The following is a 26,910-nucleotide window of genomic DNA, read 5'->3' on the forward strand; positions in this document are numbered from 1 at the left end:
TTTTGTTTTCAGCTGTTGCTCACAATCTCCATGGAAACCGGTATTGCAGTGCAGCTGTAAGTTTAGAACAAGCCCTGTTCTCTAGTCACTGAAGGGAGCAGCACCTCTCTACACATTCTCTCCCTCGGCCTCCCCTGTCTTAAAATGGATTCACCCGAACCAGAGGAATGAATGGTGAGTGCTGGTGAAAAGTGGTCCAAGAGATTATTGTTTTTTTTTCCCCAAGCTTGATGCTTGATTTCAGCAAAATGAATCCATCGATCCTATTTTGTCTTTAAAGAAGTGCCAAGTAGCAGTAATGCTGTGTTAAAAAAAAAAATTGGCAATCATCCTTCACTCGGCTTTTCTTTTCTTTTTGTATTGCTTTTTGGATACTTCTTTAAGGCTTTTGGCACCACAACAAAAACTAAACCCCAGCCTCGGTCTCAGAAGCGAAGGGCCCGCAAGACTTACTCTCGTAGCGAATCTGGAAGCCAACGTCAGAGTGGCTCTTATCTGTGGTGAAGAGCAGATAGAGGTAGTTGGAGGTGCTGATCAGGAACTGGGGGACCTGGGTACCCTGGTAGCTCCCTATCAACGGCGAGGAGTAAGACTTCCCATCACGCACCTCCAGGACATCGTAATTCACCTCTGTTTTAAACCTGCAGGAGAGACAGATTGATACAAAGATACAGGCAGAGAGAAAGATAGTCGCCCATGGGGGTTGCTCGTGGCTATCTCTGTTGTGACCTGTGTCTATTTAAACTTTTCACCTACGGTTCCTGGCATAACCAATCATAGGGGTCTGTACAAGCTTTTAAATATTAAATTAGGACCATATGGGTCATTAGAAAAGTACTTTTGATGGCATACGGTCAAGAGACATCGAGCGACCTTCTCAAATCCTCTTTGTTTAATGATTTAAACAACGATGAAAGATGGGTGGTCTACGGAAGGTGAAAGGTGCAGGATAACAACGGTTTGGCTCTGTCCGTAGAGCATGTTTATTTTGTAGCCAAAAGACCACGCTGTTTGAAGATTAGGTCATAAGCACCTATTGAATTATGCAAAGGTTTAGATTTTATTCATATGTTCGGCATTAGAATGGAAGAGTTTCAAGCTATGTTTCTCCCCCCTCCCACCACATTGCCCAAAGTGTTTTTAACTCTAATGCATTTTTAGATTGTGTTTCTTATTTTGATTTTGTTACCAATTATCTGGAAAAGCTACTCAAAAATACAAATTCAACTGAGTAGAAACCGTCCAGTGTTGCTGCTTTTCTCCAGTCTGTTGGGAGCAGCTTTACTGCTAATGGAGTTGCTTTGCCTTGATTGGGGTTTAATCACAATCCTAGAAGGAGCAGGCACTTATTTACATTTTTTTCTCAGCTTCCAATTTCCTTACTTCTTTCTCTTTCTTGATTCAATTGCATTCTGAGACGTCTCGTTTTAGGCGGCCCATTTTGATGGACGAGCACTGCAAGAAACTCGTCACCCCTTGTCACAGGAGGGGTGGCAATTCAGTTCCAGTGGAATAAACTATTAAACTGTGAACACAAATGACTATCCCAATGCTCTTCTTTGAACTGTATTTGCAGGTCGCACATTTGCCGTCCTGTTGCCCTCTCACAGTGTGCATGAATACACAACTGCTGAATTTCTGTACAGTCAGTGGGAAGCCAGTCTCAAAAGAGACATGGTCAGCGTTTACTCTGAGCAATGAAAACAGATCCCACAAACTGGCTGGAAAGAGTCTCAAACCACAAGAGGAGGGGATGCCCATTCTGCACAAGACCTAACCTAAGAGTGTAGTGTGAGCGGTCTGACCTGTCAAAGATGATCTTGATGGGGTAGCCTGGTTGGGCCTCCATGACCCACACGCAGTTCAGGGAGTCTTTGTAGAATCCAGGCCAGCCAGGAGACAGGATGGTGCCACTGGGGGCGGTCAGGTGACCTCCGCAGGGAGCTGTGAGGGGATTGGGGGGCGGGGACAAGAGAACAACCCAGATGAGAAGGAAGACAGCATGGAAAAGGGCACTCTGCTACATTTAGTCATGGCATCGACAGAGTTACACAGCGTTTCTCAAGGTTAAGGGTCTGGTTTATCAAAAATTGATATGTGGATTTAAAAAAAAAATCTATATAAGTCTTAGCTTTAGTATTAAATCTATATTATTTATAAGAAAGGAAAAAACAAGTTAAATCGCTTTGGTAACGTTAGTTTATCCCAATTCATGTATTTCAAATGTTTCAAACAGAAACTTGCCAAAAGCAAAAAGGATGACCTCCAGCAATAAAACTTGAAACCTATAAATCTCAGGACACTAACACAGAAGCAACATCACGGCAGTGATTTATCATTGCGGCTCGGCTCTTCCCACACCGAACAAAAGCACAGGTCTGAAGGGGGTTGGAGCAGCTCGCTGTCTGGGGCTGAGTGAGACATTCCCAGCCCCGCTACGGGAGGCACTGTGACCCTTTGCAGCAAGAAGCTCCCCCTTATAGAAACCTGCCATAGTCACAGAATAGCAAAGCATTGGTAAGTATTGTAAAACCCAAATAGGTATGGCAAAGCATCATGAAAGAGCATTGCAAACCATGCTAAACTCTGGTAAATGCATCGCATAACCATGTGCAAAACATGGGAAAACTGCACAGTTACTGTGCAAATGTACCCCGGTGGCCAGTGAGAGCTACTCCTTGAACATGATATGTTTGCATGATAAGTGATCGATATATCTGACTCATGAGATGCCCAATATTTGCGTAGTTTATTATTCCAGCACATGCAGGTGGGTCACAATAATATAGGGGTGAAATAACATATTGTGGTTATGCAAGGTAACTGCAAGGGAAGAAGCAGGAGCTGGGATCTAGGCCTTGGAGTCAGGATCACTGCCTCTTTAAAACAATGCGATAAAGCAGGCAGCCCACTCCAGAGAAACTGTAATCCAATTAGAACCGAAGAGTGCCTTTTTAATATTGAAATTCATCTGAATCATGAGGCAGCTATGAATAAGATACGTAGCAGTATTACATTTGTTCAGAGAAATAAATAAATAAATAAATAGTAAGCGTGACATCTTATAATTTAAATCCAGACACATATTGCAATGCCCCATTAATATTTGCCTGACAAAGCCAAGTGGAGTCGAACTTGCTTTTTTTTTTTTTTTATATTATTTATTTTTTATTCTGATTGATGCAGTGTGAATGGAAGGTGCCTGATTGACAGAAAGTGAAGGCCTCTCATTTATCTTTGGAACAGGTGCAGCACAGGCAAAAGCAATTTGATCTTCCCCACAATGCTTTCTGCCCTACCAGATACTGGAAGGAGCACCCTTTCTCTTAGATTGTAGAAGAGGCAGCAGTTCAGAATCCATGACTCCAGCCTGCCCTGGACTGGAGGCACCACCCTTTCTCTTAGATTGTAGAAGAGGCAGCAGTTCAGAATCCATGACTCCAGCCTGCCCTGGACTGGAGGCACCACCCTTTCTCTTAGATTGTAGAAGAGGCAGCAGTTCAGAATCCATGACTCCAGCCTGCCCTGGACTGGAGGCACCACCCTTTCTCTTAGATTGTAGAAGAGGCAGCAGTTCAGAATCCATGACTCCAGCCTGCCCTGGACTGGAGGCACCACCCTTTCTCTTAGATTGTAGAAGAGGCAGCAGTTCAGAATACATGACTCCAGCCTGCCCTGGACTGGAGGCACCACCCTTTCTCTTAGATTGTAGAAGAGGCAGCAGTTCAGAATCCATGACTCCAGCCTGCCCTGGACTGGGGGGACCACCCATTCTCGTAAGGGATGGAGCAGTTCAGTCTCCATCCCTCAATCCTGTGCTGGAATGGAAGGAGCACCCTTTCTCTTAGTGGGTGAAGGAGGTAGGGAGCAGTTCATTCTCCATGCTTCAAGCCTGCTCTGGACTGGGGGGACCATCCCCATCATCTTAGGGGGTGAGGGATCAGTTGAATCTCTATTCCCCAAGTCAGGCCTGGACTTCTTTTAATGCGTAGAGGAGGAAGCAGTTCACTCTCCAAACCTCATGGGGTGATTTTGAACCTCTATGTAACATTTATATTTAACATAATTTGAAATATCTTATAAATCTCAAGAAAACACTCTACCCCCTCCCAGTATTGGGACATGGAAAAGGATCAATAATATCCTTTGTTATGGAAAAACCCGTCTGGCTTGCTATTGAAAGCCTGCATACCTTCACATCTTGGAACAGCGTTGTCCCACACCACATTCCCATCTTTCAGGATGCAGGCGATGGTCTCCGACCCGTGGGTTTTGAGGAAGCCCTCTTCACACAGGAAGGACACTGAGCTTCCCAGCTGCAGACTGTCACCAAAGCGCTTCCCATTTATCGGAACGCCGGGATCGGGGCACTCATTGTGGCGGAACGCTGGACAGAGAGAAGTCGAATTTTTATAGCTCCTGTCATCACACTGATCTCAGTAAAATCAAATACAACTGAATCTGAGAGTCTGTTCCACCTGGGTCCACAGAATTACTGGAATTAGTCTCTAACACGTCAGAGGGAGCAGATATTATCGCGGCACACCTCTAGTGGTCGTTTTTTCAAACCATCTCACTTAATAGATAATACTTTTAAAAGTGATTGCAAATGTACTTTTTATTTTATTTTTTGCTAGAAAGGCTTATGTGGTTTTAAATAAGAGAAATGTGGAAGTGAAGAAGCCATCAGTCCTTAGCGGGCAGTGCGAGGCTGCGTCAGATCTGTGCTGACACCAGGCGTGCTGATTAATACCCTCTCCCCAAACTCACTTTCTGCCTCATCCATCACCTTCATTTCATTTATTAATCCAGCTACAAGCCCCGCAATAGAGTTCGTCATCTTCTTAATTAACATGAGTGATATAATGCATCAGCTCAGAAAGGGGTGTTACATAGTCACATGGTGTTAAAGACTTGGAACCCTGATACTAAATAATATCAGACACCCCTTAGTATTATCTATCTATCTATCTATCTATCGATCTATCTATCTATCTATCTATCTATCTATCTATAGTTTCTGCTAAAAAGAGCCAACTTCCCAACGTTTCAGTATGTTTAACATACATTTATCAAGGGAAAGTTGTATATATATATATATATATATATATATATATATATATAGACACACACACACACACAGTATCTTCAGTGTCTGTCTACCTACAATACCTGCCTATCATATCATATCTAACCCCTCTCACGTCTGCTTATATGTCTGTCTCGCTTAACTGGGTAAGCTAAGTGACAGACTCTGCGCACAGTGTTTCTCGAGTAAGCAGTGTGAAGGGGACAGAAACAGAGTGGCATGAGAGGTGCTGGAGGTGTTGCATGACTCTGTACTCCCTCGAGCCCTGGCTTATCACCGGGCTCATCACGGAGGTGGCTGGACCCACCAGGTAGCACTCCAGCCTTCAGCCTCCAGTGTGTGTGTTTAAACGCCTACACAGTGAAGCCCAGCTTGTACACTGTAGTTAACATTGAGCCCTATTTTATCTGACATTCAGAAGTCTACCTTGGCAATTGTGCCTGGTAACAGCATTTTAATATTATTATTATTATTATTATTTGCATTCATTTAAATCCAATGATAGAATGAGTCTGATCAAAGGAAAACTCTCTGAATTCAGCTGTTTAATTCAAGGTGACACATTGCCAGGCATTGCATTTGTTATATAAACACAATAATCATTGACCGTGCATGGCAGGCTGTGTTGTATAACTCATAAGGGTGGATGGAGAATCCTCTATAAGATGCCTATACAATGCCGGACCGGTACTCACTGGTGAAGCTGATGTTGAAGCCCCGCTTGGCGTTGGAGTGGTCTGTCAGGAACTCAAGCCTGGCCACATTCCCGCTGCTGGTCAGGGGGGAGGGCACCTGGGTCCCGGAGAAGGTGCCCAGCACGGGGGACTCCGCCTTGCCCCCGTCCTTCACAGCCAGGAAATCAAACTGCGGCTCCACGTCCAGGTCGTTGAAGGCCAGGTGGATGCGGCTCTCGGGCTTGGCGATGATCAGCCACACGCAGTGCATGTTGCTCCCGTACTCCTCCGGGTAGTTGGGGGAGAGCAGCACGCCTGCCGGGGTGGTGAAGTTGAAGAAGCAGGAAACTGAGGATCAGAGAGAAGAACAGGGCAGAGGGGGGAGTGAGGAATCTAGAACAGGAGTGAATACACAACCTGGAGAATACAGTAGAGCTGAGAGGGAGTGAGGAATCTAGAACAGGAGTGAATACACAACCTGGAGAATACAGTAGAGCTGAGAGGGAGTGAGGAATCTAGATTGAATGCAACCATGATAATGTACAGCTGTACACCAACCTTTCACCACCAGTTATTATTATTAGTAGGGTTAGTAGTCGTAGTCATAGCAGTATCATTATTATTTATTAATTTCCCCTTCAGCACAGCAAGTTTGTGGTATCATTCTGATAGATGTTTATGCAGGTTTACAAGGTGTGGGAGAGGTAAACTAAGCCAGGGTTTTCTGGTTGATTTATGAAGTCATTAGCCATGCCGGGCTAGGGAGATATGATTGATGAGATTAGCTCAATCTACCTCCCCCTTCTCTTACCCTATGCACCAGTGATGTCAGATAAGGTAAAAGACTCTGATTATTTCTATGATAGCCAGAGGCAGTGCCTGGTTATTTATGTTCAATTTGTCAATCGATATGCGTAATTAGTAATTTGTATGGTATGTGTGTGTGTGGATCACACATGATTCACATTGCATCAATGTGTTTCATAGAAGAAATGGAGCTTTTACAATAAAAGATATACTGCCTCTCACTTTCAATCAGCTAATTAGCAATTTAATCATTTTATATCATTTGTTTTGAGTCACCATTGATTTTTGTTATCATTTTTTCATTTTCTTTTCATTTCTTTAGCATTATGTATGCTGCAATGAAAGGGATAGAGAGAGTGTGGTGGCACGGGAAGGAGAGAGGGGGTGGAATAAGACAAGGGAGGTAGGAGAGAGAGAGAGAGAGGGAGGGATAAAGAAAGTGAGAGAGTGTGATGGGGAGGAAAGAGAGAGAGAGAGGACCTGGCAGGAGTTGCATTTGGATGCATTAACACTTTAAATAACAGAGAAAGAGAGAGAGAGAGCAAAAGGGGGAAAGGAGGGAGAGAACAAGTAGAAAGAGAGAGGAAGCCGGCGCTGGGATGGACTCTCAATCCCACTCACAGACACAGCTGGGTTTCTTGGCAGACCACTGGTTGTTCTTCTGGCAGGTGATGCTCTTCAGCCCCACCAACTCGAAGGCGGGCTGGCACTCGAACCGCAGAGTGTCCCCGTGAAGGAATCTGGAGCCCTCTCTCCTGCCGTAGGCCGGTACCCCCGGGTCCCCGCAGCTCCCCTGCTCGATCTCTGCAAAAACATAAGATACAGAGAAGCCATCTGTGACTTGGGCACCTTGGTCATTATTACAGACACTGAACTGGAAGAGAGCGGGATCAATCCCTCGCCAGGACTGAGGTCTAAACACAATCTCCGAGAGACAATTTATTTGGTTTGTTGCATCTATATCGTCAATAACGTTAACGTTTCGGCTTGTGTCATCTGTTGTGTACGGTACACTGAAGCAAAGTCTACGTGACTTAGTTTCTTATTTATTTTTTTTGTTTTTTACCTAAAGTTTTACATGCTGCATCATTAATAAATCCATCGAGAAACTGAACTCCTGCAACAGCAAGGCTGTTAGAGTGTTTACCAGCACTGGATGATCCAACTTTTTCCCCACTGCAAAAGCAATGCACTGGCATTGGTGAGTCCCATGTACAACGTCGCAGAGAAACCTACAAACACATACAGACGGCCAGCCTGTGCTCAGCAAGGCCACCCTGACCCAGTGTCAGCTACAGAGGAGCCTCTTCAGTACAGTACATCCTAGAGCTAAAATTAAAAACTACAAAGGGCCCTGTTTGTCACACACCTGCCACGCAATGGCATGCATATTTAACAGACAGAATAAAAGGAGAACTGGGCAGAGTAATGTCTGTCTGGCTATCACTGCCATGCTTGTAATGCATTTGTAATGGGGCCAGTTCCTGAATCTGCAAGCTCCCTTGTTATAGCCTGTCACATCAGTTCTCTACTCTTCTATAAGAAGCAGGGAGGGTGTGCGCCTGAATGTTGAACTCGACAGGGAGCCAAAAAACTTGAATCTGAAATACACTCTTTCTCAATTTACATTCGGAAAGCAAACAGCAGTGACTGGTTGTTGAAAAGGAATGTCTCCCCGTCACAGCGTGAGAGACACCAACAACTTCAATGTACTAAAGCTTTTCAGTCTATTGAGGAGAGAGAGAGAGAGAGAGAGAGAGAGAGAGAGAGAGAGAGAGAGAGAGAGAGAGAGAGACGGACGTTTGTGTTTGAGTTTGGAATGCAGAAACCCAGCACGGAAATTGGAACTAAAAATGCAATGCAGCTTATGATGCAATAGGAGCCAAATTAAGGCGAGAAATTAAGTGCCAGCACTCATCCATTAGGACTGTGCTAGAATGACTCTGTGAAACAGGAGATCACAATCTAACCGGTTATACACTTTGGTATAACATGGAATAGGAACGTTATAATACTTATTATTACCTGAATTATTAGGGATCCCTAACAGCTACTGGATTTGGTGAACACCAGCACCGACAATAAACATTTATACAGTCTTTAGAAATATTTAAAGTTTAGGTAAGCAAACATTTTACCAAGGCAGCTTATCAACACCAAATGCAAAATCCACGTCTAATGTAGCATGCTTTTGTTTTGTGAGTACCACACGGCAAAATTCAAAACCACACAGATAATAAATGCAGCATATTACGCATCTAACTCCTCTCGATGATTTTTCCATAAATAAACCCAACAGCATCATTTATCAAGCTTTCCCTCTTCTGTCGAGGAACAGAGCCCTGGGCTGAAGGAGCGGTCAGAGACAGCTGATGGAAAGCACGGTCCAGCGATTATCTCATTCCTGACCTCAGACCTGCTGGCTGCTGAGACACTCACACCATATTGACTTCAAGTGATGAAAGCTGTCACAACCCCAGAATAAGGGATGGTTCCTGACTGTTTTATATAGGACCATATGCTGTGTGTTTCCGGGCTTCTGTACTAGGTTCTCCTGTAGAAATAACGCATGGGACAGTTTCTTTTGTGCCGTGGAAATTGCACAGGAATACCTTTCAGCTATAGAGATAGTAAACCATAACCCTCACAGGTGAAATAGACTTCTCAACCAATCAGGTTTACAGTAGAACGGTCATTACAGCTCAGTAGACTCTAGAATCTCCAAATCAGTTCCGAGCAGTGAACCAGTCCACAATATAAATGTCTTCAGTCATGAAAAGTCATATTTGGTTTATTATAATAGCATTAATACCCTCCACAGTATGCATTAGCTGTCAGTAACTGGCCAGTCTGCCACTGCAGTCAAATACCAAGCAGGTAATGAACACTGCTTTGGACTCTGGAACCCAACAGGGACATATCAACAGAACCAACGTAGCTTCCTAGATAAACCCGAGGGTTCCTGTGTAAAGTGAGGCAGCGTGAAGTACAAATGGCGTTGCTTTTTGATTCACTGCCTTTTAAATCCTTAAAACAGCACCACTAGTTACTTTAAACCCAGCTTTCTCACAGCATTGTGTACATTTAGCAAGACACTGAACTCCACATCATGCAAGTAAAAGAGAAGAGGAAGCATCTGCTGTTGATCTAAACACACTAAACACTGTGATTAGAAAGGTGCTGGTCATTACTGTATATATATATATATATAAATGAATAGCTGCAGGGAGCAAAGATACAATGTTTAAAACAGAAACAACCTACGTTTTAATAAATGAAGTTTCTTTAAGCAATGTCCTGCAGTTTCCATTGTCTATAAAAACAGAGAGTCACTGAGGAAATCAAGCATTCTAATGCAGTGTAACATTTTACGAGCGACCGCCGGGAGCTGGAAGGACAGTATGCAAATCCTTCAGATCTTTAACCATAAATATCCGGAATTAGAAATGGGATTATGCAAGCCTCAGTTCTATTTTACGACTCATTCCAGCGGACGTCAAGCTTGTACTTTCAATCCGTGGGTTTTGTTCCACGTTCTTCTTTTTAGTGTCTCCAGAACTCTGCTTTAAGGAGACAGAGGGAGCTTCCTTCAGATCAGATTCAGTTTACGGCGCGGTGGGCAGGGGTGGTCTGAAAAGAATATTTCATAACCAGCAAGTCAGTGCAGACACAGCTGCAAAACATCCAAAACGTTCACATCACCACCACAAACGCACAACGCTTGTTTTCCCTATCGAGCTGAAGGCAGGAATAATTTGCTACTACCTAATTCAAACAGAACAGAAAGCAATGAGACACTGAGAGCTACAGGCCAGGGACAAAGCCCTCTCGAGTCAGTGGAATAATCCATTATCCCTGGTGCCGTCACGCTAGAAAATGGCGTATTACAGTATTTCAGCTCTTTAGGTTGTTTACACAACAACTTACATATTTTGAACTTGATTTGAAACTTATTAAAATGACTTATTTCTCTGCTGAAAAGCAAACCCATTATTACATGTTGCATTCGGCTGACTTCCAGTTTGGCAAGTGTTGTGTTTGATTGGGGTTTCTCTTACACAGATGCGGTTTGCAGCTGAATCATTGATGAGCTGGAAGATCAAAAGATGATAAGCGAACCCTAAACCAGCACGAGAAACGTCTTTTTAGATTCTTATTTTCTGTTGAACATTTCTTACCAGTTTAATTTTCTTTTTGTTTTTTTTATCCATATCAAAAATATATTAAAAAAAAAACGACAGGAAACATTACAAATTACCCAGGGTACCTGGAAGTTCATCCTTCTATAAATGAAATTCGTACTAAAATTTATTAAAAAACAATTTTATTAAGTTTTTTTTTTTTTTTTTTTTTTTTTTTTTTAAGTACAGAAATGCTGCCTTGGGCTTGATCTGCCAAATCGCTGGCAAATGAACAGCACAGCTGGAGAGAGTGATGAGGGTATGGAATGGGTTATCTAGTCATGTTGTTCAGGCAGAAACACCTCAGACCCAACATCTGTTCAGACGCAACTTGACAGAGTTTTAAGATCCATCAGCTGCTAGGAACCGGATGAGCTCATACGGGCCAAACGGGTCTTCTTGCTTGGGCTAATGGAAAATGCTAAGGCTGCTAAGACCTCAAATGCTCAGGTCTAGAAGGAAGGTTTCATGTCATCGTATGCAAAGAAGACACCATCTAAGCAGCCTCAGATATCCCCATTGTCTGTTGAAATCAATTGCACATGAGCGTGCCAATGGCCGACACACATGCAGTTTGAAAGGTAGATGCCGAATAGAATTGCTGAATGAAATGTGGCTGTGATTATATTTAAGTGCTGAGATCCTCTCTGGGTCACGCACGATGGTACCTTATGAAAAATTAACTGTGTTATACTTGAGTTGTCATTTTGTTCAGTTTTGGTTGAACCAGAGAGGTCAAAAGGTTGAAGGGTAATTTTATATTTGTAACCCTACATGTTTACACCACACAGGCTCCTGGGAAATGGAAGGCTTTTTCTGATACTGGTTGTAAAACTGTAGCAATTTCAATCAGTTACCGGGTAGTCCGGAAAGCCTGTCTGTCTGAAGTCATTGAGCCCCAGAGGCCACGATGACCTTTGAACCCCCACCCCCCTCCTGGAGCTATAAATATTTCAAATCACCTCAGATGTGTACGGTTTGGCTATGATGCTTTCTCAGCTTCCAAACGGATTTACAGGACCAGCAGAGCCACAGATCAACTTCTTAAACTGTATTATTATTATTATTATTATTATTATTATTATTATTATTATTATTATTGTGATGTTCCATATGTACAAAATAAAACAGGTAAGGCAAGTGTGTGGAGGGGTGGGTGTAGATCCAAGCCAAAATAATTAAAATGGTACGCTACCTTCATAAGAAACTTTGAACCCCAGCAAGCCACTGGTTTCATCCGTCTTGAAGAGGAGCCACATCTGGTGACTGGTGCTGACAATCAGATCTGGAGTGGTGGTGCCAGTTAACCTGGACCAAGAGAGACCAACCATTAACCAGGCTGACCCTGCTCTTATAGCCATAGTGAGATAAACCCCTGCCATGCACGACTGGCTGATCCACTGACAATGCAGGTACCAGTGGACAGTGCATACGGAGCAGCTGACCAAGGCTGTCCAGGTACAGATCAGGGATTATCGAGTGAAGTAACGGAGTCAATATCTGGATCAAATCAAGCTGCTTGTGGTGTGTATTTTTTAATGTCTTATGATGGTAATAAAGGGGTCAGTATTAATACCCTATTCACACTACTTCAATAATGCACTGTTGTTTATGCAATCTTGTGGTTTCAATGCATGTATTTGGTTAGGGACGTTTAGATTGCTTGAACCATTTATTCAGGTCAATGAACTCATTTAACCTATGACCTGGACCAGAATTCAACCCCCCAAAACAACACAACTGGAAATGCAGCGGATCAACCACAGCAGAATCGCAACCAGTTCCGTTTAACCAATTTCAAATTACTCACACATGAAAAACTGTCTTCTGGTCCCCGACTTGTCCCCCGTCCCCCACGGTCAGCGTGTCGTAGCCCCGCTCCAGGGCGAACTCCTCAAACGAGAGCTTGATCACCTGCAGGGAACACATGGGGTCAGGTCCCAGGATCGAAATGTCTCCGCAGCTCAGCAGCTACAGAATATATCACCCACTTTCAGACATAACGGGACCTTATCCACTGCAATACGAACCAAGGGACTGCTATTCACAAAGTAAGTTCATTTCTTAAAACGTCCATAATTACATTTAGTTGACTGAGCCTAGATATATGCTGGAAATAAAAAAGACACAACCTTTCATTTGCAGTACATGCATGTCCAAGAATTGCAAGCTTGCTTCATGGAATTGCCAAGTTAGGCAGCCCTAGCACTTCCGGTCCAGGTATTTGTTTCAACCAAGCCTTTGGGTATTAGGCGGACCAATCAAACCCCCAATCGAGTCCTACAGTAAATGTGTCAATGAGCTGAATTACACTGAAATGGAATATAGGTAACGGACCGGAGTTATCTGTCCCTGGGCTACAGAGCACCCTCGACCCTCCTCCCCTCCTCCCAGTCCAGAGGCATGTGTTGGAGGCTCTTCCTGTCCATTCCTTTTCAGTCCAGGATCTTCTTCCAAGCCTGTGTCTTTAACTATTCAACTGAACAGTCCGTAGCCTTGTTACTACCAGGACTTTAACTGTTTAATTAATGTTAACGGGTTCAGTTAATTAGCTTGATTGCTAGGTTGAAATGGACTGAAAGATCCAGAGGTCTGTAGGGTCCAGTAAGGGAAAATCAAGCAAATTAATTGTTAATAAATGTTTCAAAGTGCATGATTTGGCAGTGCTAGGGATGATGTTAGATTGTGCAACTTTATTAACAGGAATAATGCAGGGTTGTTAAACGATCCACATCATTAGTCCAAGTGACATGTACTTAATTACAACAGAGTTAAAAATTACCAAGGTCTTTACTAGACCTTGGTGATTAAAAAGACAATTAACTTGTGATATGCTTAGGCTGGTAATCTTGTTGCATTGCACTTTACAAGAACTTTCGATCGTGGGAAATGGGCTTGGAGAAAAACTCTGATTAATTAAATCGCAGAACTCGTTAAGAGGAAGAGTGGCTCATTTTTTTTTTTTTTTAAGTCATGAAATACTGATTACAAGCCGCGCAGACTTATTTTAATTTCATAGGCTTTAAAGCAACAAATAAACAACGTGTATCAGATTTAAATGTAAGCTTTGGTTCGATTTGTGATTGTGCAAGTGATTGAAAGAGAAGTATCCGTCTCCTGACATTCGGCACGTATTGTGTTTTTTGTAAAAGTAATACAGAAATAAATTGGAAATACATTCCTGTGTGTCCTCCACATAACAGATATGCTGGCAGGAGAGCTGAGGAAAGCAATCAAGGGAATAGAGAGCCCTTCGCAATAGGGTGAGGCACGTGGGAAATGGCTTCTATTCATTGTCGAAGATGCGCGCTGAACAAAAAATGGTATTGTATGCAGCTTGATTATCCGAGGATAATGAAGACAGCAGCTGTAGATTTCAGAGGAGGGATTTCAATATCAGGGGCCAGGTCCTTATAGTAAAAATGTAGTCCGCCTTGACATGTTCCTATTTGCCTTTTTTTTTTACGATAAAAGTGTGCAAATTCTAAACTTTTTGATACATTTCAGTCCTCCTCACTGCCAAAATCAAAAGTTTTCATTTTAGTATTTTAACTCTAACACTAAACCTGTCCTTAGCCATACCCCTAACTCAAATCTTAACCATGTCCCTAACACTAACACTGACCCTAACCCTAACCCTAACCCTAACACTAACCCTGACCATAACCCTGACCCTAACCCTAACCCTGACACTAACCCTGACCATAACCCTAATATTCTAGAACCCACTCCCTCACAGATAGACTACCGGTAACAAACAAAAAGAAACATTTCACAAAAAAATGTTGTGCCTATTTAAATCAATTAACAATAAAACCAAATCACTTACACTGAGCTTTAATCTTGAACCCCAAACCCCAGTCCCAACCCTAAACCCTAAGGAAGCCCCTATTACCATGTTATGAACTGCACTGAACTGCAGTGAAAGTCACCCACGGCCTGCGCACAGGGAGACAATGCTTTCCTGATAAGGACACAGACTCGCGAATCCATTTGTTCATGCCGCTATAAAAAAAGAAATGTTTGGCAAGAGAGCCATATTGCGGCCTTGAACAAGCAAGGAAAGTCATTCCTTCCCCACAGCACAGCGATATAGCCCTGTCATCTTAACCACTCCCCTCCATTCAGGGCAATGGCAACTTATCCAGAGGGGAAAAAATGAACTACCAAGGTAGGAGAGATGCTTAAAAGATCATTACACATACTCACACACCTACGATTATATATATATATTTGGTTCCCTGCTGGCAGGAGCTAATTTGCTAATTTGTTCCTATTCAATATAGTGCAGCAGAGCTGGCTCCTGACAGCTCTATGGCTCTGCAGTGGGTTCTCAGTGGCTGCTGTTACAACTTGTTGCAGTTGTATTCTTAGCGACTGTGTGGCTCCCTGGGTGCAAGGCTCTGAGCTGTAATACATCCAAGGAGCAAGAATCCAGTGCTGCTTTATTGCAATGTATTAGTTTGTGTTGTTCTAGAACATCAATATCCCTGTGCTTTAGAGATAAGTGTTGATGCTTTTGAATTACAATATGAAACCATTAATATTTTAAAAGTGCAGATGCAAGAACATCTAATTTTTTTTTTTAATCAGTTAATTTTATTATTATTATTGTTCGGTGCTTATGAGCTTAGTGCTCATGAGAGCTGAGTATAATGTCACTAGATACAGCAGGAATTCATCCCCCTACATCTGTGAAAGTGAGACAGAGAGCGCACCTCAGTTCAATACTGGGCCTCACACAAGCAGAGAGTGATGTCCATGAAACACAATTCAAACAAGCTGCATTTTGATGCTTGAACCTTGAAAACGTTGAATGATGCTTTGAAAATGTTCCCTACAAGCAGTTCCTTCTATAGTTGCCTGGTGTCTAAAGACCGCTAGACGGCAATACTGTCAAGATTCTGTGCTTTGCACCATCAGGATAATGACATCTGAGCAAGACTAATGACAACCGCTGCAGATAGAGTGTGTGATAAAACAGAGGCGTTTCTAATGCAAAGCGCGCCGGGCCGACCTTGGCAGGGCTGGAGGCAGTGATGACCCAGGTGCAGTGGGCGTTGTTATCGTACTGGACAGGGAAATTGGGAGATGTGATGACTCCACTCGGCCCTCGCAGGTGGCTCCCACACATCCGCGCTGGAGAGAGGAACAGAAAAAAAGCTTGTTATATTATAGAACCGATTACTCGTCCACACAAACCCCTCAACCAGAAACTTCACCTGAATCGTTAACGCCCGAGGCAGCTGTCATCACCTGTTGCAGATTACTGCTAGTTAGGTGTCCCAAGCTGAAGGAGAAGCCACTGAACACAAGACCAGGTCAGTTTATCTACAGGTAATGAACGCTATGGTTCTCTGAGGCTGCTTTAGTTTTGATGTTTCCATTTAAAGGGAATAACAAGACTATAAAGCCCTGTTAGCTTTTAGAAGGCATCTACCAGTGGGTTAATGAGCGCTCTGCTCAAACCTGATTGGCTTAGACAATCTGTGAGGTTTATAATACACTTTATAACACTTTACCTATCCTTTACCACATTACAGCAAATAACCTTTTTAAGCATCATGTACCCACAGGATACCTGGAAAAAAATCATGTGATTTACCTCATGGGTCACTTTGCTGAGAGCAGGTTTAAAGCCTCAAATACTGGAAAGGAATGAATCCATCAGCTTTTACAAGCTTCATCTCATAATAAATCTTCATCTTCAATAAAAAAAAAAACTACTTTTGAACTCATTATAATGTTGACCTCTAGTCCTATATCAGTTACACACCCCCTGTTAAAATTGAGAGAAATGTTTTAATGAGCGTGAGGACACAGGGAGACCATTAGAAGTTGCAATCAATTCATTTAAGATCAAGCCAAGGTGCTTTAGGTCCACAAGAAAGTGCAGGATGACTCATGGTGGGTGTGTTTGTTTTTAAAACACCTTGTGGAAAGTGCAGCCTCCTTCAAAAGAAGGCATAGAACATGATAGTCTGGATCATCTGAGTATATCTCGTGAGCATTTATACTTCACTAACGGCTTGTTTTGATGCCTATGGGGCTCCTGCTCAGTAAACAGTATAGCCACTGTGCTGTACTGTGCTGTACTGTACTCAGTAGTGGTATTGTAAGAAACAGATTTGCGTTTTGGGAAGCTTACGCCACAAGCCTGTAAAAAAAGGAATTAATCAAGGGACCCTTCGCTTTTTGACTTTTTTTTTTGTTGCTTTGTCCACGGCGTTTGCCAAAATAATCTCTTAAACCGACACAGTTTATTCAGGGTCTTCTGCTGCCTGGAATTCAAAAAGCAGCCAGTGTGAGACTTGGAAAAAGGAATTTGAAACACAGCTCTTCAAACAAGCTAATAAGGGGGGTTCAGGGAAACGACTGGTTAGTTGTAAGAATTCTTAAAGGAAAACAAAGAAAAGACACACATTTATTTGTTGTTTTTACTGCTATATTTTTTTTCATTTGTTTGGCTGTGCTCAGGTATTGCTCAGCAGAAATCCACTTTCTTACCTAGCTATAACAGCATTATTACCAATACCCTTTTTATTGCACTGACAGTCTTTTAGTTCTCCACTTCTTTTCTATTATTTCATGCTAATTCAGGGATAAGAATATATATTCAAAATACCGAGCCGCGAGGAAACACACAAATATGATTTTTATGGGTTTTTTTTCTTATTAGCTTCTGGAAATAATTATTTGCTAAATTTGTTAGGGGGGAAAAAAAAAATCTGCCACCTTCCTTCTATATATTCTGTATTTAAAAAAAAAAAAACTGGGGTATCAAACCTTGCTTTAAGAAATGCTGTCATTTAAAAGCAATGAACAGAGATTGGGTCTGTCATGCTAGGGTTTTTTTAGGTATGTTATTCTTTAAGATTGCAGTCTTTCCCAGCCTCTCTTCCTGTCACACACCGATGCCGTGAAGGACAGGCTGGTGACAGGAAGGAAAGATCCCAGAGCATAAACTTCACTCTGGCAGATTGCCTAACTCTCGGGAGAAAGACAACTGGCCAGAAATAGAAACAGCAACCAAAAAAAAAAAGGAATAGGTACTGGTAGAAACACATTAAACTGGACACCAGAGAGGCCGTGCTCTGAAAACAACGTGACAGGACTGCAGTAGGAATACATTCAGCGCAATATGTCGTGTCACAGAAAATGCTAAATAGACGCACTGATCCAAGCTGTCTGATTGGATTTTATGTGCAGTAATTTATGCACTAACTTTGCAACACTTGCATGATGGCTTGTCAATTTAAATTATGGAGAGGTTGTAGTAGAAAGAGGGGAAGAAAAGAGGAGAGAATAGGGGAAACAGGACAGAGGAGATAGGGAGGGAAGGAGAGGATAGGAAAAGGAGGAGCTGGAACGTGAGATGGAAAATGAAAGCGGGGGGGGAGCACAGTCGCTCAGCCCTCACCTCTGCAGATGGGCCGCTGGTCGCTCCACGCAGCGTACGTTTCGCTCACTCGCATGCACGTAATGCTCTTGGAGCCCTGCAGCTCGTAGCCTTCGTCGCAGGAAAACTGCACGCTGGACCCCAGCCTGGGAGAGGAGAGCAACACAAAAGCAACACGAAACATCAATCAGGAGAAGAGAGGCGAATAAAAAAAAAAAAAAAAAAACCCGAGAAACAAAAACTTAATTCCGTTAACATTTATCGAATCCTTCATTTAATACAGATACGTTCCTTCAGGAAACTAAATGGGGTCAAAGCAAAGGGGAATAACGCATACCTCTTTCCCAGGATAAGAGTTTACTGATGTCAGCCCTATTCTTATTAACAGCTTTTACAAAGTACGAAGAAACTGTGATATAAAATTGCAGATTTGTTTTGGCATTGTATGCAGTGTTAGCATTAAGTAATTGCATTCAGTTTTTTTTGTTATTTGGTCATTTTTTTAAAGCTCCCATAAGAGTAAAATTAACCCCAAGCGTCGGTGTTATTTAGGCAGTATCATTCGAACCCTTATTGTCCCTTTGCTTGCTTTGTATGTATAAGGGCTAACCACACACCCTCTTCTTTGGGTGCAGATAGGAAATGTGTTTCTCCAATCCTCTAGTTTCAGCACAATAGCAGACCAGATGTGCTTTTTCAATTCTGATTTACCGACACATCCCATCTAGTGCAGATAGGAATGCAGGTCATCCATTTGATTCGACTTCCATTGATTTTAATCTTCCTCCCCAAGGCTGTAGCCAGTCCCAGACAAAAGCAGAATACAGATGGGGGTGTTATAAAACCATGATCCAAACGCGGAAAATGAAAAGGATGTTGAAGACCAATTAGGACACAGCTAGGGGCCTTGGGGTAAAGCCAGCTTGGACAAAGACTCAATAACAATTTGAAAATCGTTTTTTCTTCACCTTCGTGGTACTTTAATTCCAACAAAGATAGCTCTGACTCCTGCGAACAACCCACTGGAGCTCGGAGAGTCCCCCGCGGATTCTGCCCTGGTCTGGAACGGTTCCTCCCCTGCTCTACCGTCGAGCTGTGTCTGCTTCTCAGGGTTAGCTTTCCCAGCAGTGATACTGAGGAGCTCTACCTGTGTCACACTTCATAGCACATCTCCCCTGCCAGAGATTAACAAACATGATGTGAAGAAGAACCCTGATGCAGCCGGCAAAGACTTGCTTTTCACCATGTTGCTCAGTCAGGTTGTCTTCAAGGGGTTGCTTCAGAATGACGTGAACGTGTTTCTGCAATGCCTGCAGTATTCATGTATTTAAATGGCGTGATGGAGAGGTCAGTCAGTTAGTTACATTCTCAGCAGCTCTGCAAACGCTCTTCTGTTTCTGTGTGCGCTGCATTCATACCATGCTATGACCTTTAAGACAAAGCAAAGGCAAGCTGGGCAATCTGGTTATCAGATATTGAGTTCATTAGGGTTCATTTTCATACGCTGTAGACTCCCCACAAGTGTTATTTTTGCTTACTTGTGTTTGTGTGTGTTATGTAGTGATGTAAGAATAGCATGCACCCCTGGGGAAAAAGGGAATTTACTGGTCTCACTTGCAGGATTACCTGTAATCAGATCCACTTCGTTTCCCTCGCTCTGGGATCCCCGGATCTGGGCACATGTTTAGCCCCTGGGACACACCAACCTGTGACACTGGGGAGAGAGGCAGGCATAAGATGGGCACTGCAGCCGCTAGTTGCATCAACCCTGGACAGACCCTTTATAAAAGTTTACCACGGCATTGTCGCAGTTCTCAGCCATGCTTTTCCCATGATTATACTGTGCATTGACCACAGTGTACCCTGGTTTGCCATGTTTATTAACATGCTTTACTATACCTCGCTATTCTTTACAATGCTTCCCTATGCTATGACATGCTTTCACTGTGGTTTATTACACTTTACTATGGTGAACTTTTATAAGAGGAAGGATCTCCAATACCAAACAAAACTACACTGAAACCGCCTGGAATTGGCATAGAGGCTCTGGGCTGGACGAGGTGCAAAGGCTGGTTCAGATTCGTGTGGTCGTTGCTGAGGATGATTTTTAGACTCTCCACTGTTTCCCGGTGATCGCAAGTATGAACCAGCCTTTAAACTCTGTAAGACCTATTATTAGTTTTATAACATGATCATTTTTATTTCACAATTATTTGGAGCAGCACTTTGGAGTAAAACCTGGGCAGCAGTGGTCTTTGGTATAGCGGTTTGAGCCATTCCAGGTATTACTATGCATTCAAATTTAAATCTGTTCGTCACGAAGATGGTTTCTCTAACTAGGTGCCTAGTAAAACCCGGAATGGCTCACTGCCGCTATAGGGAGTCCTATTATATCATCTCTGCCCTGACAGGAAAACAAGAGCTGACTCTGAGATTGAAAACTGCTGAAGGCTCAGACAGCCCTGGAAACGAGATCTGACATATGTTGATAGGAAAACTCACATAACTACGGATCTCATGCATATTAATACCAGACGAAAGGGCATCTTGATCAGGAGAGGGTGGGGATTTGTGTAACTCAATTTCTGCGGCATCTCCTGGGGCTGCCACATGAAAATGTGACATTTTCCTACAATGGACTTCAAGTAATAGAAATGTAAATAACACAGCTGCCTGGTATTAATCATGGGGCTCGCATTGAATGAGATTCTTTACTCCAACTGGAATGGGCTCAACCAGGCAATTAGCACAGATGCCAAGACTTGCTGGGCCACATACCATCTAGCAATAGGATTTTCACAGGGGAGAACTATAATATACTGCACATGCAGTGCAGTAAGACACTATGGGACTGCCTTACCTAATGTGGCATTTTCATCAGTATTGTGCTGTCGAATGTAACTTGAGATAGAACTGTTTTAATCTATTTCGTTAACCGTTTTGTTTGGTATAATCCGCTTTTTACTCTTTTGCTCCTGTTGTAATATATGTCTGGTTTCGCAGATGCCGATCAGCACAGAAATGGGTCTACTTAATATTAGGCAAGGTAGTCCATTGCTGTATTGCATTTTGTATTATATGTTCCCAATTCCTGTGTTAGAGACTCTTAGATGTTTGATTTTGATAGCCTTAGTACACAAACAGCCTTATTTAATAACCGAATGGTCGCACTATTTAGAGCGGTCTCTGTTCAGGTGAATTTAATAGATCCTGATCCATCAATTCTGATAATCGATCGCTCGGGGTGCATTTAAAACATTTAACTTGCAGTGTGGAATCTGCGCTAATATTTGTTCCAAATTACTTTGCATCCTTTTAACCCAGTTAGGAGGGTGGCAGGGCGAAGCCAGCAGTCTGAAAGGTGGACGGTCACTGGAATCAGCTGACGATTAGCTCAAGCAGGATTGCATTGCAGAACAGACTTACAGACTGAGATTTTCTGGTGGTTGTCTTTACTGGGAAGCAGTTTCACTCCTCTGGACTTCAGTTCTGTCATTTTCTTAACTGGAAAGAGAGAAAGAAAACAAGAGGGGCGATCAGCAAGGTTTTTAACCCCCCCCAGTCACTGCAAAAAAAAACCCTGTTTAACTTTGCTGTTTGCCATAGCTGGGCTCTTTTCATACAATAGATATCACAGGGTCTGTTTTAATGATCTACACAGTGGCTGGTCTTAATAGCGTCACCCTTTAATGATCTACGCTGTGACAGGTCTTAATACCGTCGCCCTTTAACCCTGCTTTAAGCCATTCTGTTTAAGTGAAACTGATTGATCCTCTTAATAAAATCTCTGAACACAATCAAAATGCAGTTCATAAACACACAATACAACTGGGTTACCAGATCTAGGGCGGCAGTATTAAGATCTGCCAATAATTTGTTTTAACTTCTCGGACCGGGGGCCGCCCCTGTGTTATACATAGATTGAAGAAGCCCTTCTCTCGTCTGTTCAGTCCCATCAAGGGAAAACCCTGTTTTAATCTCTTCATCCCTTTCTGTATAATGGAAATGGATGTAATATGACTAAGTACCATGTTAAGCTGCCACCACTATCTCCCGGATAAACTGGCTATCCGTTGCGTTCAGAAATCAATACGACATTTATTTATGTACTTAGCCATTTTCCTTTTTTTCTGTGTCAAACCTGTAATCCCATCACCTTCTTAAGCAGCCCCTCCACTCTCCTCTCCCGTAATCAGTGTAAATCCCTTGCACCTTTCTCTGACACCAAGCCTCTCAATTCAGAAAAAGCTGAAAGCTTTGAAGGTGGGTTTTGTTCAGCAATCTCAGGAATATATTATTTAGATACTGGTACCACAAACAACAGTTTCACCTGTGCCCAGAACCCGGGACCTCTCTCCCTCCCTCTCTCACACACAAATGGTTCCAGACCTCTTGTTTCTCGACAGTAGCGTGATGCTGAAGCAGTACTTAATCCAAGGGCAACGCTGCACAGCTCAGCCTTGATCAAGGTCTTTAATCTTCTCCAAAAGGAGGTACAGAATCTCAGTCGCTCGCATCATTAGATGTGCTGCACACCAGTAACGAGGTATTCCCTCAAAAGCCTTGGCTCTTGTATGGCTAGGGACTCTGACCTGCTGTCCAATGCACCACAGGCTGTCCAAACAGGAGACAACAGGTCGAGTAGCTCTGACTAGGCTGCCCTTGTGCAGATCAGTACTGTTTTTAACACCGCGGGTGATTCATGCCAGGGGAAGCTCTTCACCTTGGTACTGTGCACTGAAGCCCTTCTGCTTGTGATTCCCATCTGAGGTGAAGTGAAGCCGCAGCCAGTTCTTACTGCTGATCACCGGAGACGGCAGACTCAGGCCCGTAAACCTGCATCAATAAAGAGGGGAAAACTTCAACTGGCTGTTGGCTAGAGTTGATGAGATCCATGCCAACGACGAAATTACATATTTGTTAAAAGTAATCACTTATAATAACTTATAATAACTTATCAAATATACAACAAATATATGTATTTCTACTCCCAGAGGTATTTATTTTCCAGTAAACTGTGTATCTATCAGCTTCAGTCTCCAGTGTTCATCACCAAGATTATTCATTCTCCAGTGTTTATTATCAAGATTACAGACTGTGTTTAATCACAACCATGTAGTTTCATAATGAATACCATTATTAATAACATAGTAGTAAGCACAGAAACAAACTTTGCTGGTAACTATACTTTATAGATAGATAGATAGATAGATAGATAGATAGATAGATAGATAGATAGATAGATAGATAGATAGATAGATAATGTTTTTTTGTTTGTTTTATTTTTTCAAAGTATGAAATAGAACTGCAGATAAACGTTAATATGCAGGCGAACACGAAGAAGACAAAACATATGCATTACATATTTCAAATGTGTAGGCGTGAGAACAATGTGCAAATGCAGGGAGGGGGTTGGTAAAGTACTATAACTGTCAATTCTAACTAAAACGCTTCGTGAATGGAAGCCAGCAGCCATTCAGTGTCTAACTGTGAGTTATTAACGTGCAGAAGAGCTTACATTCAGTTGAGAGGCCTGGGGCTTCTCCATTTAAACATGAACCCAGGTAATATCTCAGGGAGCTGTGCATAATGAAACACACTTGTGCACATACATTAAGTACATCCTTGCTCATTATAACAGCCTCCTTGGCAACCAGGCTTTTCAATGCAAAGCCTCCAATTCCTTATGCTGAGTCTTATGCTTGTTGTGTGTGTTCAAAGGTCTTGATACCCATCCATTCAGGATTTTTCAAATGACGGTGAAACTTTTTGCGTTCAGCGATGTTTCAACTAAGAATGCTCACGGCTGCTATTGTGTGGGGAACTGCAGTGACTGAAAAACTTGCATGATCCATGCAAAAGTTGCTTGAAGGAGCCTGGCTGCCCTCAGTTTGTGTGGATGGCGGCAGTGCAAGGGGCCGGTGTCACTGGTAACACAGATCCAGCTGTGGCAGGGGTCTGAGCACAGTTGGACTCACGGCAGCCACTCTGCAGTCCACTCCGATTCGTTGGCTGAGCTCAGCTGCCTGGGTCCTGCTTTCCTCGGTTGGGTGGTTTTCCCGATGCAGACCGAGTGGCCGCACAGCTGGGGTGGCAGCAATGCAAGGACTTGCTTGTGCAGTGAGCCTCTTGGTCACAACAGACACAGCATTAGACTAAACGTTTATTGGTCCTGCGTGTTATAACAGCTGCTGATGCAAATTCCAACAGTGCGTTGATCGTAGGTGATGCAAAAATAACCCTTGTGGAGTTTTGAGTTAAGTAGACCTTTGCATGAAATCTCCAGGTTTCTGTTGTTAAGGAAACCAAAAAAACAGGCTGGAAACATGAATAAGAAACTTTACTTAGCCATCGAATCAGATATTATATAAAGAACAGTATGCTTTCTCACAAGCTGAATAGAAATCGCTGTGGCCTTGATAAAAAATAAATTTATAAAAAACCTGATAACTCATTCCATCCTTTTCTTGATTGAAATGAAATCCCAGATTTGCTTCTTCAATTGCGGTATTATAAATCCCTACAATAGAATATAAGAAGATGCTGCAGTCTTCAACCTATATCGTCGAATAAATCGCTTTGCTGTAATTGTAGAAGTTACAAACGGATACACATCTCAGTGGAGCTAAAGGATTCACACCCTGCAATTTCGCTGGAGCGATCCTGCACTATTATCTTTAACTGTGCTAGAAACTGGCTTTTGGCAAAAGCTTTGCTCAAAAACCTACAGTTAAAGCAAAACTAAGAACAGAGATAAACACAGCTGTATCCCGCAGTCCATTACATACACACCAATAAAACTAATAATTCATAAACAGATAAGAGCAACACATTACCCAAAGAGAAGAGGGTATAAATCCATGGCTGGAATTCATTCCATACAAACAGCTTCAGTGAAGCCCTGTGATCATGTAGACATCCCTGTGCACTGCATGCATTATACTCCAGCCCAGGACCCTGTTCCAACTAGGGACCCAAATAAATAAATATGAGAGCAGCTCCATATCCATTGACAAGTACAGCTATAGTGAACATTGATTAAGGTATTCTAACCAGTTAAATCCATATAAAAATAAAGCCAAGACTTATTCAAACAGGATTTTGAAAGTTTCTCTGGCCTTAAACTTGAAATGTCTGATCTTGTAAGTGAACTTGTCTAAAGTATTGGGGATAGAGGACCACTTCTACAGACATTTGTTCAAAAGGCACTTTTGAAATTAAGCCCCCGAAGAGCCGGCTGTACGGTGATATTTAAACAAAGCCACGCAACCATGAATCTGGAACAAACACATGTTGTTGAAACCCTTCATCTGTAAAAGATGGCTCATTAATGCCTGGCTCTTTGCTACATTATTCAAGCGTTTAGGTAACTCCTCTCCCCACAGGCAATCAAGGACACGTCTCTTCATAAGACACACGCTGGAAAAAACAACTCGATTTCACACCTGTTGACCCTCTTTATCAAAGCACTGTCAATACAGCCAAGGGATTCAACTTCCTACCAGCTATCTCACTTACCCGTGAATGAAATTGAAAACGAATAACCAGTGTGTGTGTGAGTGCATGCATGCGTGTGCGTGTGTGCGTGTGTGTGTTTGTGTGCATGCGTGCATGTATGCATGTGTGTGTGTGTGTGTGTAGGTAGGTACACAGATTTCTAAATTGCCGTCAACAGCTGCTACAGAGAATTTGAATCTCAGTATCAACAAGGACACACTTGCAAAGTTGATGCTATATTGTACACACACACCACTTAACCCTTAGATCCAAATAAACAGTGCCTTCCTTCCCTTCATGCCTCACACCATCTAAACTGAGTAACATGGAGATGAGAGAGGCAGGAAGGTGAAGCGACGGGGCAGAGAAATGCAAACCTGCAACAGCCTGCAACAGGGCTATTTGATTCTCTCCAGGCTCCTTGTCTTTATTTCATACCATTTCATTAAAGAGCGACAGAATACACAGCCTTCGTTGAGATATATTTCAGCACGAAGCAGCTTTAACACACAAGGACAAGCTTAATTGCTGCAGTTTAGGGGGCTCAATCACAAGCTGTTATGTATTCCGCGCTACGCTCCTTTAGATATGGGGGTCACAGCAGCTTCTAGGTGTTACATTTTAGCATTTTAATGGCTTTGTGATTAATATCTCTGAAATGCGAGAGGATTTTGCTTGAAAAAAACAGACAATGTAGACTTTCTGTGAAGGGACTGAAACGAACAATCTTTTCAAAATCCCCCCCACCACCACCTTTAAATACCACCCACACTGATATGACCCCAGGAAGTACAAGCTATCTTCAGCTATTTAGAATACTTAACCCATATTTATTCATTATGCATTTTTTTTAAAGCTCGAAAGAGAGACCTATATAAATAATCAAGAAATGAAATTCCATTCTAACGTGTTGGATTGCCATGTTATAAATGTTCTGTTTTTCTTTTCGGGCTACGGAATCCATGTAAAATATCTGGCTGATTCATCTTATTTAAAAAATAAATAAAACATAGACCAACTGATTTGCAAAAACAAAAACAAAATAAAAACCTAATCTATTTCTGTGTGCTTAACACTGCAAGAGGTTTAAAAAAAAATCTTGTAACTGGTTATCCCCTGGGACAGATGCAGACACAACATCGTGTTCCAGTCAGGTTAAATCACGGCTGTGCACTAAACAGCGGTACAGAGCGAACAGCTCTGCCAGCACGCTGCCCCTCCAGGGACACACGCTGGGATCCAAGCCTGGCACAATACCCAGGA

The 26,910-nt window shown here is 42.6% G+C and overlaps 1 protein-coding gene across 1 annotated transcript in view; it reads right to left on the minus strand.

The window, feature by feature from the left end:
* Positions 1–26,910, minus strand: part of LOC121303302 (CUB and sushi domain-containing protein 2-like) — a 132,932-nt gene that overhangs the window by 35,498 nt on the left and 70,524 nt on the right. Inside the window, exons 6-17 of the mRNA XM_041233893.1 lie at positions 22,874–22,986; positions 21,577–21,654; positions 19,777–19,864; positions 18,172–18,296; positions 15,769–15,890; positions 12,562–12,665; positions 11,947–12,059; positions 7,192–7,374; positions 5,785–6,111; positions 4,193–4,387; positions 1,806–1,944; positions 454–641 (exon numbers count right to left, since the gene is read on the minus strand). Coding sequence (XP_041089827.1) covers positions 454–641; positions 1,806–1,944; positions 4,193–4,387; positions 5,785–6,111; positions 7,192–7,374; positions 11,947–12,059; positions 12,562–12,665; positions 15,769–15,890; positions 18,172–18,296; positions 19,777–19,864; positions 21,577–21,654; positions 22,874–22,986 — 1,775 coding nt within the window. The remainder of the gene's footprint in view (positions 1–453; positions 642–1,805; positions 1,945–4,192; positions 4,388–5,784; positions 6,112–7,191; positions 7,375–11,946; positions 12,060–12,561; positions 12,666–15,768; positions 15,891–18,171; positions 18,297–19,776; positions 19,865–21,576; positions 21,655–22,873; positions 22,987–26,910) is intronic.

This window comes from Polyodon spathula, chromosome 32 (assembly GCF_017654505.1).
Source record: "Polyodon spathula isolate WHYD16114869_AA chromosome 32, ASM1765450v1, whole genome shotgun sequence".
NCBI lineage: Eukaryota > Metazoa > Chordata > Actinopteri > Acipenseriformes > Polyodontidae > Polyodon > Polyodon spathula.